This window comes from Galleria mellonella, unplaced genomic scaffold (assembly GCF_026898425.1).
Source record: "Galleria mellonella isolate WM207_F2 unplaced genomic scaffold, CSIRO_AGI_GalMel_v1 utg172, whole genome shotgun sequence".
NCBI lineage: Eukaryota > Metazoa > Arthropoda > Insecta > Lepidoptera > Pyralidae > Galleria > Galleria mellonella.
The window spans coordinates 1,165,629-1,183,714 of NW_026442015.1; the positions used below are offsets into that span (position 1 = coordinate 1,165,629).

General features: G+C 31.2%; 1 protein-coding gene across 4 annotated transcripts in view; it reads right to left on the reverse strand.

The window, feature by feature from the left end:
• Positions 1–15,154, reverse strand: part of LOC113514470 (protein Skeletor, isoforms B/C) — an 84,526-nt gene extending 69,372 nt beyond the window's left edge. For 2 of the 4 annotated variants that reach the window (XM_052893205.1, XM_052893208.1), the window contains exon 1: positions 14,960–15,154. In XM_052893205.1, coding sequence (XP_052749165.1) covers positions 14,960–14,996 — 37 coding nt within the window. In that variant the 5' untranslated portion in view covers positions 14,997–15,154. The remainder of the gene's footprint in view (positions 1–14,959) is intronic. The other 2 variants (XM_052893207.1, XM_052893206.1) reach the window with 1 other exon arrangement.
• Between the last annotated feature and the right edge of the window lie 2,932 nt (positions 15,155–18,086).

Sequence of the window (18,086 nt, forward strand, 5' to 3'; positions counted from 1 at the left end):
TCGCTTTTTGAAATTTATAATATTGTTATTTGTGATTATTATTACGTAGACTGTCATTTTCAACTGACTTCAAAAAGAAGGAGGTTCTTAGTCCTGTCATATTTTTTTATGATTATTACCTCATAACTTTGTTAGTTATAAACCGATTGAGAAAATTTTTTATTTGTCCGAAAAAATTTACTTATAGATTAGTTTTATAGAAATTTTATTAAAATTGATTCAGTAGTTTAGTTTTAATCAAAATAAATAATTTTTCCCGATTTTAAGTTGATTTTATTTCACAAGAACACAATCATATATTTATTTATTTTTATTATTGGTACCAGTACTATCCAGTATAGTTATTTGAGCATTTTTAATAACTTATTAGTTTTTGATACTCAGTGCTCTATCTCCATGCATGTGATCTAAAAATAATTGCTATCTAATTATGAAGATACAAGCATCCTTACTAATATTATAAATATGAAAGTGAGTTTGTTTGTTTATCACCTCTTATCACCTTAACGTCTTGACCGCTCACTATGAAATTTGGCATATGCATACTATATGAGATGTAAAAAGACATAGACTTTATCCTGGCTAGTCTATATATCCCCGTTACGCGGACGAAGACGCGGCTAAAAACTAGTAAAAAATAATTATAGTAAAATAAAATATAAATAAATATGCTCACGATTGTAATCATTGATAAATAAACAATCGAGCATCTACACAATTGGATTCGTTCCGAAATTGTCAACCGCTACACACGACTGGCCTATTTTCTTTTGCATTCACGACGACAAATTGCAAGTGGTCAGTGCGCGTGTGATCACTGGATCACTTTCACTGCGGGACGCGTGCGGGGCGCGTGCGGGGCGCGTACGAGATGCGATCAGCTCTCACTTTCCACGCATTTTTGCCGTATGTTGAACCAAGATCTGTATCACACGGCGTAATGTCAAGATTGTATATAACAATGTTTGATACATATACATTTTGGGTTTATTTGTTTTTTATTGTAATTTCACATTTCATTGTTATTATCTAACTATAATATGCAGATTTGCTAATATGGTAAAATAATATGAAAATTATTCTCTGTTAATCTAAAATTTATTTCTTTTTTTAATTAACTAGATAAACTGCAGTTTCTCAATATGTTTTCCTATGAAAGTATTAGTCATGAACAAGAATAAGTGTCTATTTTGTTTTTACTGTTTGCACCAAATTAAATTTGACATCCAAATTAATGACAAGTATAAATTTACTTCAAATTATTATATTATATCTAATATTATAATACTATATACAGTGACCATTTGCCATTAAACGACATATATGCCTGTTTTACACCTTTGTGATATAAAAAAATTATGTTACTATTTTATTTAAATATATTTATAGTAATTGCTAAACAAAAGGGTATCTTCGTGAAGCCGTAACACTATTGGTAAGAACTGTTTCCGATGCTCATAATCCAATGACGTAAGTATGACTTAAAATTTGTCCACCGCATCCAATTTTACGCATGCCATCATCATAATCATCAACATCACTATCATCAAAGTCGTAAATATAATGTATTTATTTCGTACATCTTTGAAAGAATGTAAAAAAAATTATAATATTCAAAGGTATGTCGATACTTGTATCCATATAAAAGACATCAACGCGCTTCATATGCTACGCCAAAATACGAGTGCTTTGTACGTATTATAATTTTATACTATTACGATTCTAGCGATCCGCCTCGACTGCGCACGATTCGCAGATAGAAAGATAAATTAGTATTTTATATTAGTTTTAATAAGCAAATTTATGTTATTTTCGGTTAATTCTCAATTTTTTTTAACTATTCTCCAAAAGCCAAAAATTTTTGTTGTAATTTGAATGAAATCAATACATATCGATCCTATTATGATATTTTTATATAAAAGGGTAAATTAAAGTCAATAATTAAAATAAGTAATCGCATTATGCATTACTAATATTATTAATGTGAAATTAAGTTCTTTTTTACTGTTACCTATTTGTTACCTTAACAGCTTAACCAGTTACTATGAAATTTAGTATATACGTAATGTATGGGATGGAGAAGGTTATAGGTTTTTAACTTTTTATCCTATTCAGTGAACAAGTTTCAATCACACGGATAAAGTCACAGATAAAAACAAATTTTTATTTATAAGTGTGAATACTTGAACGAAGATAAACTTGATACTAGTACAAAAAAGAAAACCTCCCACACCACAGTAGCATATTACGAAAATTAATAATAAATCGAACATACGAGACGAGCTATAATAGTGAAACTTAATGGAACTTTCGCTGAACGCATTATAATTTTCACCAATAAATATTTTTATTGAAACTTATCATAACGTATTAGAAAATCATTCAAATTCAATCTCGTTTACTCGCAATCTACTAAATAAGCTTATTAATGATCTTATAGATTATAATGATTACTATAATTATGATAATCTTATTCTTCTTCATTTATTTTATTAGGATTGTGTTCCATAAAAATAATTAGCTTCAATTTTAGCAAAACCAGTTATTTACACTTAAACTACAGAACAGATTTTAATAAAATTTCTATTAGACTAATTTGAAAGTGTATAACCTTTTCATATATTTATTAATGATTGTAAACCCATAGAAAAACCGACTTCGTTTATAACAAAATGTATGTCTTTCTCCATCTCCTGTAATAACAGGGGATAAGTAACAGTTAGCCACTGTTAATCCCGATATATAATTGATAATAATAAAAATAAAATAAATTTATCTCGGCCACAGAGACAAAATTATAAGTAAAAAGTACTTACTTATATGTTCATATAAGTAAGTACTCACTCACTGTAAGCAAATAAAGTATGTAACGTGATATGATATCAGAATGTGGCACACGTGCGAACAGAATTAATTTATAGTTATATTTATGTTAATGATACTATTAAATGTCGCGAAATTAATATCACAATCATTTTAATAGCCACTGATTGTCATGTAACCGAATCCTAGCAGTGCACAGTAGGTGGTTGAATACATAATAGACAGATGGGCATTTGTTTAAAAACATTTATATAGATTTATTAGAAAGAATCACTAGTCAGTTATTTTATTATCATTAGTCATAAGTATAAAAAATATATTGCTCAAAGGATAAACATGTTGGAGTGGCAATGGGCTAGTCACATAGCTCGAAGAACTGACAACCGATAGGGAAGAAAGGTTCTTGAGTGACGGTCTCATAGCACAGAAAAACACAGTGTAGGATGACCCCCGCTAGATGAAGTAACGACCTCATAGTCTATTTTATTTATCTATCTAGATACATAGACTCTGCATATCAAACTTACTAATAATAAAACTGGGGGGAAAGGGATTGTTAGTAATGGAGACAGAATCCCATTGCTAACAATATACCCAACCAAGTCGACCTCCTCGCGGTTCTCCTTGGAAACTATCATGGTTAACTCCTGATGAATTCATCATGATGGGCTAACTGGCCTGTTTTCATTCTCATCCCGTTGGCGCAGGCGGGGTTACCATACCATTTTCATGCATCAAAAAAAAGTAAATTAAAACTTGTCATGTGGTCCCGGCATAGAATGGGCCGCACCTTCCTATCCTGTGTGTGTTGTAAGAGGCGACTAAGGGAACTTAATAGCCAAGGGATGGATAGCAGCGTCCCTTTTAAAACATCACCAAAAGTGCATCGCCAATTTGCCTGCCATACGTGGCAACTACTTGCAAGACCTCACTTATGAGAGGCCTGTAACGAACAGTTAACGGCTGATGTGAATATTATTTTTTTTTTTTTTTTACAACACAGGGGGCAAACGAGCATGCGGCTCACCTGATGGTAAGTGACTACCGCCGCCCATGATCACCCACAACACCAGCGGCATTGCAGGTGTGCTGCCGGCCTTTTAAAAAGGAATATACTCTTTTCTTGAAGGTTATGTTGTCGTATCGGTTCGGAAATACTGCTGCTGGAAGTTGATTCCAAAGAATGGTTGTGCGTGGAAGAAAGTGCCTTGAAAAACGCACGGTGGAAGACCGCCACTCGTCCAGATGATTGGGATGAAACTTTAGTTTGTGGCGGGTTGTACGGTGGTGAAAATCAGCAGCAGGTATCAATCCGAACAATTCCTCAGAACACTCCCCATGATAAATTCTGTAGAAGATGCACAGAGATGCAACATCTCTGCGCAGTTTCAGTGGGTCGAGTCGGACAGTAAGGCGTTGACTATCGATAATTCGAGCCGCCCGACCTTGAATGCGGTCTAACGGAAGGAGTTGGTACTGTGGCGCTCCTGCCCACAGGTGAGAACAGTATTCCATATGCGGCCTGACTTGGGCTTTATATAATTTCAGGCGGTGTTCTGGCATGAAATATCGTCTCACCCTATTGAGTATTATAATTGCGAGTCATTTTTGTTTATTACTTCTTAATAGTTTAAACCAATTACTTTAAAATTTGGTATCATTACACTATTTAGAATAGGGAAGGCTACTATTTATCTTGATCAATCAACACATCCCTGTCATGTGAACGAAGTCGCGAATAAAATATAATATTGTATAATTTTATTGTTGACTGCTTTTTATTCGTTGGTTAAAATGTTCTGTTTACAATTTAATAACGTGTAAATTATTATGAAATTTAGTGAGATAGACTACGTAATTGCTTACTGGTTATTAACACTAAATTGTAACCTTAGATAATATTTCCCGAAAATTTAATGACAATAATACAGTGCGGTCAAGGTTGAAGGTTTTAGCAGTGACTCATTGCACATTGGAACACTTGTTCATTTTACGATCTTTTTATACGTCAATACACATATCTATCACAAACTATATTGCCGGGTATCTTGTTACATTTTTATTTATTGTAAAGAACATCTGTGGATTATATCATCAGAAAATAATAATTGAATATTTATAGAAATAATATCCCCCGCAATTAAAGGCGACAGTAAAGTGAACATCATAAGATGATGCCGCTTGGTTATAAGGCCACTCGAACGGGTACAGACTTTACGTTGTACAATAGTATTTAATAATAAAAGTAAATACTATATATTCCATTTACATTTTTTTTCTTTTATCTAGATGAATTTATTAGTCTTTTTTGCATGTTTTTCTTATACGAGGTCAATGTAAATATGTAATTTTTTCTCTCTACTTAAACTAATTTTTAAATAAGATTTAATAGAAACTATATTTTCATTCTTTATTTTTATTTATTTAAATATTGATTTATTGTATTTATTAATAAACTTTATTGATCAAAAGAAAATATAGAACAAAAGGGTGACTTAATGCTAGGAGTAATTTTTTATTTACTCTTCCATTAGTTATATGAACTAAATATATAATATGTTACATTTAAAATATACACATATTTACAACATATATCATCAAAGTTGCGGTAATCGTGAGGAATATATGCATACAGATCAATATCACATAGGCATCAGTAATGTTAAGGCATGTGAGTCGTGACCGGATGCGCTTTCACCGCTCTCAGGCAACGGATACGATTCCTGACATCTGACGGATCTTAGCATAAATAGTTATTTATTATTAAAATAATCTAGTACAGTCTAAACAAAAATAAAGGGTAATCTACTGATTGCATTGTAACTTCTTAATGGAACTTTATAATATATATATATAATATTTATTAACAATTCAATAAAAACATTGGGACAAAAAAATATTGAATTATCAGAAAATAAAGTATACAGATGACATGATGAAGACAGACATGATAAATTATTACCGTTTCACTGCTTGTTAAATATATATATATATATATATATATATATATATATATATATATATATATATATATATATATATATGAAGGTAAATTATTATCTACTAACTGACTAACACATATATCAACGTACAGCCGAAACCGCTGAATCTAGAATATTGAAATTTTGTATATAAAATCTTTATAATTAGCTTATAGAATTACGTCAGTTTAGAAGTCAGTCTAACTAGACACGTGAAATTACTAGCAAATATTATAAGATAATTTTCTTACGAGTATGATGGAAATAAAGTAAAGTTTGATTATAAGAAATAATGAACGTAATCCTACTGAAAGGTGTGAAAAAATGTATTTAGATATTTAAATTAATTTAAATTTTTTTCTCAATCATGCTTAAATGTCAATATCGATTTTACTGACTGTTTATAAATATGTTGGTTCTTTTCTTTATTATTTCATTTATTAATTATATTAATTTAAAAAATACCGTCTGTTGACATGATATTGACATGTATTTCATTATTATTCATTTATTTTAATATTCTTTTTATAAAAAAAACTGACAATTTCCATGAAGATTCATTTTTTAATACTAACATTTAGAAAACATATAGAACATAACCTCCATTTATATATAGAATACTTTTAGTCTAATTAACGCATACGACTTCATGGAATAAACCAAATTATATCAATAAATGATTGTTCTGCAAGTTATTATTTTCAAATCTGCATACGCAGCATTATTGTCCATATTATTGCGAGCCCTTTATACGCAACACCATTACGTGTATTAAGTAACAAACCCATCAGCAACTGCACAATGCACAACGTCTTACACAATAGTCAGTTACATGCGATATCCTAAAATCAGGTTGCAGTATCGTCGACTAGCTACAACGTTAGTGAGTTCCCAGGACACGTGGGTGCAGCGATCTGCGTGGAAATTGGTTCGTGTGAACTTTGTGATGCGTATTAGTTCTTCCTTTTTTTAGTTACATCATATTTATAACCTCTAATGATTTACGTAGAGTGTTTTACGTACAAGATTGTCGTTTTTTCGATTGGATTTCGATTGAATTTAGAAAATTATTTTAATTTAATTTTGATAATGTAATTGAGTCAATTTCATGTATTGGCCTATTAAAGTGTCCAAATTTAGGGACCATGCCAATGGTTTACTTGCATATAACTAAACTCTTGTAAGAAATAAATGCCATAGTACTTTTTACTATAATAAAGAGAAACAATTAATAATTTGTTTTTATTTGTGATAAGGAAATTTTACGATATCGCTTTTATGAAATATAATACCTCGAATTCATATTTATTTTAATTAACAATAAATTTCGGCAACATTATATCTTGAACGGAGGCATAGTAACTTCATCAGTTTTAAAAAATGGCAAAGCATGAGAGATAAACTGTATAGGGCTGATTTTTTTTATTTTGTAAAACACAGTTACCACGCTCTACCCTTTCTCTCTACATATCAGTAATATATGGGCATAGCGTATTTACCATATTTACAAAAAAAATCTATATTATGTCATCTAAACTAATATTATAATAAAAAAAAAGTGTATCGTAATAGATAAACTCAAAAATAAAGATCACCTTTGAAAAGCAACATAACCAGTGACTGTATTATATTTTCAAAAAACCATGCAAAACCGGAAAGTTGCTAGTTATCCTACCCCATCTGGCGTTAGAGTCGTGACCATATAAATAATATGAAAGGCATCGAGTATGTCCCATTCACATAAAGGTTTATTACATTGCGCGATGACCCGGCATTAGAAAGTTGTACAATAAACAAAAACTTTATACTCGTACGAGTATGGGATCAAGCAACTGTCGTAGCAATAAAACCACCATAAATATCGGCTCTTCGACAACAGTCAATACGGTAACCTATCTTGTGTAATAGCATCGTCGTGTACTATCATATGCAAACTATTAATCGGTACAAATTTTAATGAATACTATATGTGGTAGTATATAGGTGAATAATATATAGCAATATCTATATATTCTAGTTACAAATGTTTATACATATATTAGCCCAATAACAAATGTATTAACTATCATTTATTCAATAAATAATATCGAAAAGACCCCACTCGTAATGGATATAGATATCTAACTGTTATAAACGATATCGCAATAAGTGATCATCAATGTCCAGAAAAACTAAATATATAGGTATCGTATATTACCCATCTCCAATCACAACACGATCTTACCCCAAATTAACCAAGGCTAGACAACTAACATACTCACTTTTTTTTAAATACATTTGTATTATACATAGGAAACGTACAAATCAATATAAATAAGTATATTCAATCATAAAAATATTTATATTGTGTAAGATTTGAACCCGCGACCAACATATGTAAGTGATACGGTGTGTTAAAACACTACATCACCGAACTCGTCAAGTTAGTTAAAATTCAAAAATTAACTAATAATATTGGAACTAAATAGACATTAGATAATGTTTTGTATTGCCAGTATTACTTTTCATTAATTAAAGATAAGAAAAAACTTTTGTAAGTCGAAAACTCCATTAAAAACCATCGTTAAATAAATGTACACAATTATGTACATGTCAAGGCACATCTCGCCACAATGTTGCTCATCAAACAGTGAAAGTTTCCCTCTCATCTTAAACAAAAACCCTAACATAGCATGACGTTCTCAAACTAATTACTATGTTTACCTCCAACGGTGAGTTGTGGACGCAAATTGGAGTCAATTTAAATTAAACGTTTCGACAAGAGAGTCTGGTTATTTGATTGTTACATTTGTACGTAAAGATGAACATTCATAAGAAATGTTTGAAAATCTTTGAGCAGCTTCCCTTTTAAAATTTTACAGAATTAAGTTCAAAGGCATTCCTTCACTTCTCGTTCCAGTTGTGCAGCGTGCCGTGAGGGGAGGCCGGTGGAGGGGGTGCGGAGAATGGAGAGGGGAGAGGAGCACCGGTGCGGGTACCGTTGCCATCTGACCCACTGACTCGGAAGAATGTGAGCCTAGTATATTGCTGCTCACGCACTGCTAACGACTACCCATCAAGATGGAGAGCCAACGATGGATAACGATGGCTCTGACCGCTGCTTTGCTACGGAATGCTGATCAATGCTGCTATTACTGGCGATATTGGTGAGAACTCTTACTCTATAGGCCACCGGGTTAAGGTCGTTTGATTTATAATTAGACATCGACATATTCGCTTAGACTTTTCCTGCGACTACATCTGTACTAGATGTAATTAGCAAAAACCTACAAATAAAAAAGTAGGTACCGCATATAACTGATATAATAAACAGTTTATATTATAAATTAAATAACGAAAACGTATTACTAAAATAAAATAATATGCGCATTATTCCAGAACCTTATCAACCTATGTAGAAAAATATATAAAAAATCGTCTAATATGACAGCCTTACATGTGGTTGAGTAAGAAATATTCATACGTACTCAAAGACTTCGTATTCATATGTCTACAACTAGCAGAGCCCGCGACTTCGTCCGCATTATTAGAACTTTAATTGACCGAAATAAAAGATAAGTCAATGGTCTTCTGCATCCTAAATACTAAATCAATCCTAAATTTTATAAAAATTGGTTAAGTTATTAAAAATACGACTTAACCATACTCGCGATCGAATAATTTTTTTACATATTTGTTTTTGGTTTTTTTTTTTTTTTACAACAAATGTATCGTATTAATTAAAAACCAAAACAAATTGACATCCATTTCGTTTCGTTTACGAAACGATTCTATTCAACCTCAAACCCCAATTCAGTTTTTTATTTGTCATAAATTTTATTATCCATCATAATAACTCAAGAACCGCTAAAAAGAGAAGATTGTTGGAAGAGTTTATAGCCTAGGTCTAGTTTTGTGGTTTGAACGAATGAAAACTTTATATTGTTCCCTTGAAAGAATGATACAGATTATAAAGGTTAATTTTATGTACACAAATGAAATAATTAATTAATTACATAAACTTAATTACATAAAAGCAAGATAAAGATGCATTAATAAGTGACCTTATCACTAAATAGCGATCTCTTCCAGGCAACCTTAGAATGGACAGGAATAATATAAAATTGTATCTGATCAAGGTAAAGCACAAAAATAATAAAACTAAAAAACGGAAAATGAAGAGGCTAAAGATAAATTTAAACGCAGTAAATATAATATAAATAACACACTTACACATAATATTAATAAAATACTTATAATACACTTATTTACATAAATATGTTTAGTCTTTATTCTTTAAATTATGATCGATTCAACTAGATATTTCAATATTATTATCTCTGAAGATATCTCAGATATATCTTATATATTCGATCTATAATATTTTCACTGACTTCAAAAAGAAAAGGTTCGATTATAATGAATCTTGTTTAAACAATAGAGTATATTCTTATGCTAATCCCATAAGTTTCGTCAAGATTCGAGTTTTATTGTTATTATTACATAGATACTATCCAATGTCAAACCAGTCACGAAGTTCAAATACTTATGAACTAATCGTGCGTGTTTACTAATGCACCCTGCATTAGTGAGCCCGCACGATTGGGTCACTTAGGGTCACCACGAGCATACATGTATGTACATGGTATACTTTTTGTATGACTAGTTTAATGCACTGAGTGACAAGGTAAACGTTATTGAACTCTGCCCCGTAGAAAGTTAAATATTATTATATACATGGACAGCGTTGACCTTTTTATTACTCGACTGTAATGGAAAGGAGGATAATGTTTTTCGAAAGTATTTATGGAAGGATAACCCGATTTCAGCCCTACGTATAGTTAAAATAACTCGACAGACTAATAAACTGGATGTCATTTGTTTGTCGTTGTGTTGTATATAATAGTTATATACTATATATGGTAGTTGTATGATTGTTTGACGTAGAAGATCTTGCCAGTGATGACCTATGAAATCAAAACATGATCCTACACGGTTGTCCATATGCAAAAGCTTCCAATTTCTAAAGAGGGCTATGCTCGAAGTTTCGTTGCATGATAAAATCCGAACATAGCCCAAAGGATACGCAAGCTAAAGTGGCAATAAGTCTGCTCACAAGCTTGAAGAACCGATAATCGATGAGGAAGAAAGTTTCTTGAGTGGTGACCCCGTACTGGCAAACGTAGTATAGGGCGACCTCCCACTAAATGGAGTAACGACCTCAAATGCATTGCAGAGAGTCCCAATTGCATATACTCGATACTTTAATATAGTGACCATAAAATGGTGCCTTGCCGTGCTCACTGTGACAGTTCAAGTCGTGATAAAACACTCGGTATAATATTAAATATTCAGTTTATAGCGAACCCACGAAATATAGCATATGCAAACTAGTGGCACAAGACTAATCATTAAACCCGACATTTGCATGCAAATAACAAATAATGGAATGTTTTCATGGAAATAATTAAACAAAAAAATTATTTTGATGGACATAGTGTAACTTTTACTTGTAAATTGTTTTCTAACTTTCTTCAAATATTATGCTTTATTCAAATGAGAACGATGTATTTACTACAATGGCCTAAAATGGATCCTGATTTCTGAATTATTTTAATACTACCTTTTACGTAAGATAGGACAGGATAGAAACTAGCCTATGTCCTTTTCCATCTCATAAAGTGCGTGCACGTCATATTTCATAGTAATTTATTAAGCCGTCAAAACGCTTAATGGTGACAAACAAACAAACTCGCTTTCACATTTATAATAGTAACTAATGATAACAATTTATATCCATAATGTAGGTAAATATAAATTGAAGCTTTCTAAAATTTTAAACAAAACTTCTGATATTTTTTACAGTTGTTTTGTTCTAATATACCTAATAATAACATTTACTGTTCGTCGGACGCGATTCTCTGCACCGTAACATTACATTTTGTACGAGTATTCGTTTCACCGATGCTTGCAGCAAACAGTGCATATTATTAAGTTAGTACCGCACTTTATGCACTATGGAGCACCGTCTAGGCCAATTTGTGTTCAAGATGCAGGTAATGGAACCTAGAATTTTAGACACCGCCGACTTCTTCGAGCCTGCATGCAAAAACTTTTTAGTATTCTTATTTTAAGTTTTCTTAAAATAGTTTCTTAATAGTTTTTCTCGAAAATATACAACTTTATCTCCAGCCATTAAGTTCTTACTGCAATTACCATTTCTATTTTGTTTTATACAATTTATTGGATTAATCTATCAATGTAACTAAAACAATTAAGTTTTTTCATTAATTCGTTACCGACGTTCACTCAGTTTTTATGGGCTCGCAAAGTCACGATTTGTAATTTAGCAAGAAATATAAAAAGCAGACAAGGAATAAAAATATATTGTATTCCTGTGAAGTTTTAAGAACTGTAATCTTTTGAATATACCATTATGGTAATATATACAATGGAATTCGAAAGATACTAATTTTATTTATGAGATAACGCTTATGGGTCTCTTGGCATTATCTTTTTTATCTAACATGCACTGGTTTTTATTTTAATAACGTGTCGAAGGTAAAATGTCGCCATATGGTAATTAACTAGACAAGGCAGTATAGAGCATGGCCTGATAGCGTTATCTAATCTATGCTAAGAATGTTCTAAAATAATTTATTCGCACATTGAATAAATTTATCTATCACAATAGTCAGGAGCAACATCATTGAAAGTTACAAGGTTATATACAAATTAAAATGACCAGAAATTGTTCTTAAAATGTCTTAAAATCAACTAATACAGTTATAAGGAGAATCAGCGTATACAAACGTATACTGAAAGTATAGAATTGTTAATAACCGGGTGAGGGTCTCTATTGCTAGCAATATACTATATGAGGACGATCCGTAACACTTGATATCCCCCTGGAAACTAACCGCATTATATCAGCCGTTTACTGTCCACTGCTGAACATAGGCTTTCCTCACATACTGCCATAAGGAATGATCCTGAGCATTTGAAGTTTCTTCAATGCATTTGAAGTTGTCACTCCATCTAGTGGGGGTCATCCTACACTGTATTTGCCCATACGAGATCGCGACTCAAGAACCTTTTTTCTCCATCGGTTGTCAGTTCTTTGAATGATATGACCAACCAGTGCCTTTTCAGCTTGCTTATACTTCGGGCTATTTCGGTTACTTTAGTTCTTTTGTGGTTATCCTCATTTCTGATTCTGTCACGCAAAGAAACTCCGTGCATAAACATCTTCATAGTCCGCCGAGTAATTTTGCGTACGAAAAATCATATAGAACTATGGTTCCTCGGTATTTTCGTTCCATAAGTCATCAGTAGCAACACGCACTAGTTAAAGACTTCAAACTTTGAGGTATTTTGGATGAAACCATAGATTATATCGTAATAAATTCGTCACGATGGTACATCAAATCTAACCTCGTCTTCGTCATTTCAACTTCCACTCCCACTCAACTACACATCATTATCAAACCATGTTAGTAAACATTCAATAATATCTATTAAAAAGTAAACCCATAAATGTACTTGTGTTTATAAAACCTATAAATAATTATAAGGTGAAAGGGTACCTAATAAATTCGAAATTTGGCTACAATATTCTTAAAAGAGAACAATTTTCTTAAACGGAAATGGCAATCTACATTACGTATACGAAAGTAAATTTTGAAACTTTCTTACTAAAATATTCATATCACAACGCAATTTTTAACAAGATATTTTCTTTTGCTTTTATGTATAGAAGACTGATATTTTTACATATTAACGATAATCCTTTTTATTATTATAAATGCAAGATTTTCTTTGTTATGTATTGGTGCCTTAGCAGCTCAACAAAATACCATAAAATTTAGTATAGGTACATAGATTATTGGCACACATGAACTATTTGGTATGGACAAGAATATCTGTTACTTTTTATTCCTTCAATCAATATATCACATAGATTATTTCATACACACATTGAGCGTGATACTCGTAATAACTTTGCATTTAGATATTCCCTTGACCTTTATATAATTAACGTATCGATAAAAGAATTACTCTGTATATGATTAAAATTTAGAAAAAAAATGATGATGAAGTGATGCATTACTCTATGGTTTGCGCTATACGATACCGGTGATATTTGTAACGCCTGGCGCCAACATTCCTCAGGTCGAGCACGGAAGGTGATTCTTTGGAATCGCATCATATTTAGTTTGTCACATGACCTACTAGTCGATTCGATTACAATTAATTTACTGGACGATTTATATATATATATATATATATATATATATATATATATATATATATATTAATAGAGCAGTCTACATAAAATAAAAATATTATTTCGGTTATTTTTAACATCACTTCTTTTCTATAAGTTATATATAATATAAATATCGCGAGAATAACCTGACTGTCATTCATGATTGAAAAATACGGTTTAGTTAACTAATTAACATTAATAACTTTATAGAAAAAAAAATAGTATTAATACTTGCTTAATTTTCAGTATTTTTTTTTTATGATTGGCGAGCAAAATATTTTTTATATGCATTATTAATTGTGCTGTAGAAAATATCAATACGCCTACAAGATTATTCACAGTTTTTCTGCGCACACTTTCAAAAGACATCTGAATAAAAATATTTCTCCAAACGTAAAATGCATCAGAATTTAAAACTTTTTATGGCGCTGTTGAATTTCGTCCTAACACGATTACATTATTGAATAAATAAAAATATATATGTAGAGATATTTTGCTAACTTGGATGTTGTGTTTCGATCGTGTAGTTATATAATAATCCACATTTCCGGTTCCTATTTATCATCAGTGAAAGTTCTACAACTTGGAGGTCTAAGTACGACAAAATTCTTCATGTCTTACACGTTATATCATTATTTTCTTTTTTTTTTCTTATTTTTTATATTGATTCCAACTATTGGCAGACTATTATTTAATTTCTTGTTCCTTACATTAATTTTAGAAAAGGAAATATGACCTTAATTTTTAAAATAAGACGAGAATAATCGCATAAATATAAAAATTAGGCCTTTATCGCACAGTAAACAAATTGTGATTTTAAAAACTCATATTTCAACAGAAAAAATAAAAATAGCCATAATATATAAAAAATGTTGTTTATTTTCCTGAAAACGGCTGAAAAACTCACCTGTCAGAAGCAGCGCGAGCGCCGTCCCGTAACGCATCACGGCCAAGTTTTTTTTTTTTTTTCACTGGGAAAAATTAAATACGATTCACAGTTAGCGAACTACTTTCAAAATGTATTGTTGCGTTCCTTGCACGAGATGTGCGCACGTCCCGATGCGCAGCCGGCGTCAGACTGTCGGCGCCTGCGCAGCTCGCTAGGTTTTGCTGTTTGCTGACACTCTGTGTTATGCAAACCTCTTGCACAAATCTCGCATCCACTCTCATGAGATGTTAATAAGTTATTTTTTTAATTAGCGAGCCCACTCGATGGACATTTAGGGTAATGAGGTCATAAGAGATTATTATATCGATTAAATCGTTTATTAGAACAAAAGAACCTGATAATCATGAAAACCTTACAATAAAAATATTATAACATTATTTATAACAGCCCGTCTAATGGAAAATTGTAATTACCATCTACAAACATGAGCCATTAATTAAAATCAATCAAGCCCGCATGTTATTCAGGATTCGGTCCACCTGTTTATCGAATTTAATTCAAGTCTATTCAGTTACAAATATTCAAATAAACTTTCACATATAAATTATTAGTGGTCACGTTTAATTATTATCGCGCTTTATATATATATATATATATATATATATATATATATATATATATATATATATATATATATATATATATATATATATATATATATATATATATATATATAATATATATATAAAAATCCCTATGAAAATCTGTTCACCTTTCCTTTACATTTGATCCTTCATCGTATCTATAAAATACAGCAAAAAAATAAAGCAAGTTTTAAGTGCAATCTTTCTCAAAGTGTGGAGCCTCAGAAAACCATTTCAGAAATTCAACAAGCTCAAAGAAATCTAGAGTGCATTGCAAAAATTGTATTTCGCTCAAACATATTTTGCCAATTCTACTGTTACAATAACACTGCAATTTCACGATCCTTTCATAGAAAAATCGAAATGAATCAAGTTGAAATAAATCGAAAATTGGTAATAAAATAATAATTTCCTGTATTTTGATCAAATGTTTATATTTCAAAATCTTTCTAAGAACAGTAACAGTGAAACCAGTAAAAACTTTTTTTTATTTTCAAGTGGGTAAAATAAGTTTGAGAACCTGTAATCTACACGAATATTTATTAGCAAACTGATATCTTCCTCATAAAGTAAACATTGTAATAATACAGCCTTCTGTATTTCAATAAGGAAACGATGAGAAGAAAAACATAAATGCTATTCTATAACTTAAGTTTTGAGTGTTGTGTTGTTACCGTGATTTTGGTAACATAGTGCGACTAGAGTCTGTCTCAATAGATGATTAAAACTTATTGAAGAAATATAAAGAAACTAACAATTTACCCGTTTATGAAAGAGTTTCATTTTTACCGTTAACTATCCACTGCTGAATATAAGCTTTCCTCATAAGAGCAGTTTTCCCAGTAGTTGCCACGCTTGGTAGATAGATTGGCAACCGCAGTTAAGCTTTTAGAGAAGTTTTAAGATGCATGGACCCATCCTTCGTAAGATATATTTATAAAACAGTTTGCTGATGTCCAAAAGTAACACAATTCAAAAATCAATTAATCGACTGAGTTTTTCAATTCGTTACTATCTCTGTTTCTATGATAATTTCGATAAAACTTATTTAGTATTTAATTAGATGCTATTGAATTAAAATATAGTATAGTGTTTGAAGCGATATTATTGATAAAAAAAAAACTATTAAAAAGGTCTTTTAGACCTAAACACTGGACTCACATTACTGTTTCATAGTAAAGTAGAAAAAGACAGTTATAATGGATGATAATAGGGTACCAGTAAGAGATGATGATAATGATAGATAAGAATAAAAGCAGGTCCATTAGCCCATCGTGGCGAATTCCACAATGGTTTTCAAAGGAAACTACGTAGAGTCGACCTGATAAAGTATAGTACTGGGACAACAATGTTCTCATTATTAACAATCCTTTTCCCCTGTAACAAGTAGTTTTTTTTTATGTCAGTTAGCCCATCACGACGAATTCATCAGGAATGTAACACGATAGTTTCCAGAGAGGACCGCGTAGAGGTCGACCTATTTGATATGTAATCCCAATTGTAAAAGGTGATTTTTTATGAAGAGGGGATTACATAGACTTATTTGAGTTGCACAAAACTCTACCAAATTTGAAACATTCGCTGTGAATATAGCTTTACTTTTTATTGGGGTTGGAATAGTCAGTAGTCACTTTTGGTGTCACTGGCTGAATTATTAGCGGTTAGATTAACGGTAGGTATGTTGCGCTCATTTCCTGTATTCGCTACCACAGAAACTTGTTTTGCACATTATACAAGGACGATTTTAAGTTTCTAATTGAGTGCAGGCAATAATAATAATAGTATTAGCTTTTGTCTGCTATTTCATACATACGAATTTCAAAAGTAGGAATAACAATGGATTGACCACTTCTAGATCATATATCAAGGTAAAACTATAAGTTTTACACCAGATTTTAAGTTAGACCTTCAGAAACATAACTGTTAATACTGCATCTAACTTGATATATATTTTGCATAATATGGAAACCAAAACAGACAGACAAAATTTCTAAAAATTATTGTTTTGGCATTTATTAGTCTTATTAAGACCCCTCATATTATTTTTTCTTAAATGTCTCTCATGTACGAACAACCGCTAGTTACAATTGTATTATGTTAGTAAAGAAGCATAATCCACTAAATCATTAAACTAAAGAGAATTCCCTAAAAGTTATCTGACTCTCCTGCAAAGTTCAAATATCGGTGCAAACATTTAGGCGAAGATTAGTAGACGTAGTAGTAGATTTAAATATAGAAGTAAATCTAAAATAAAGTTAAGTACCTACTAGTATATATAGAAAAAAAAATATAAATATCATCATTTCAGCCATTATCCGTCCACTACTGGACATAAGCCTCCCCCATAGACTGGCAAACAAACAAATATACTTGCTAGGTATTCCACGAGTTTCTAAATTCAATAATGTTTGTTGTATTGATATTTATAATTTCAAAAATAGTTTGAAAATATGAAAGTGATATTATAACAATTATTTTGGAAAAAAAATCGTAATTACCTT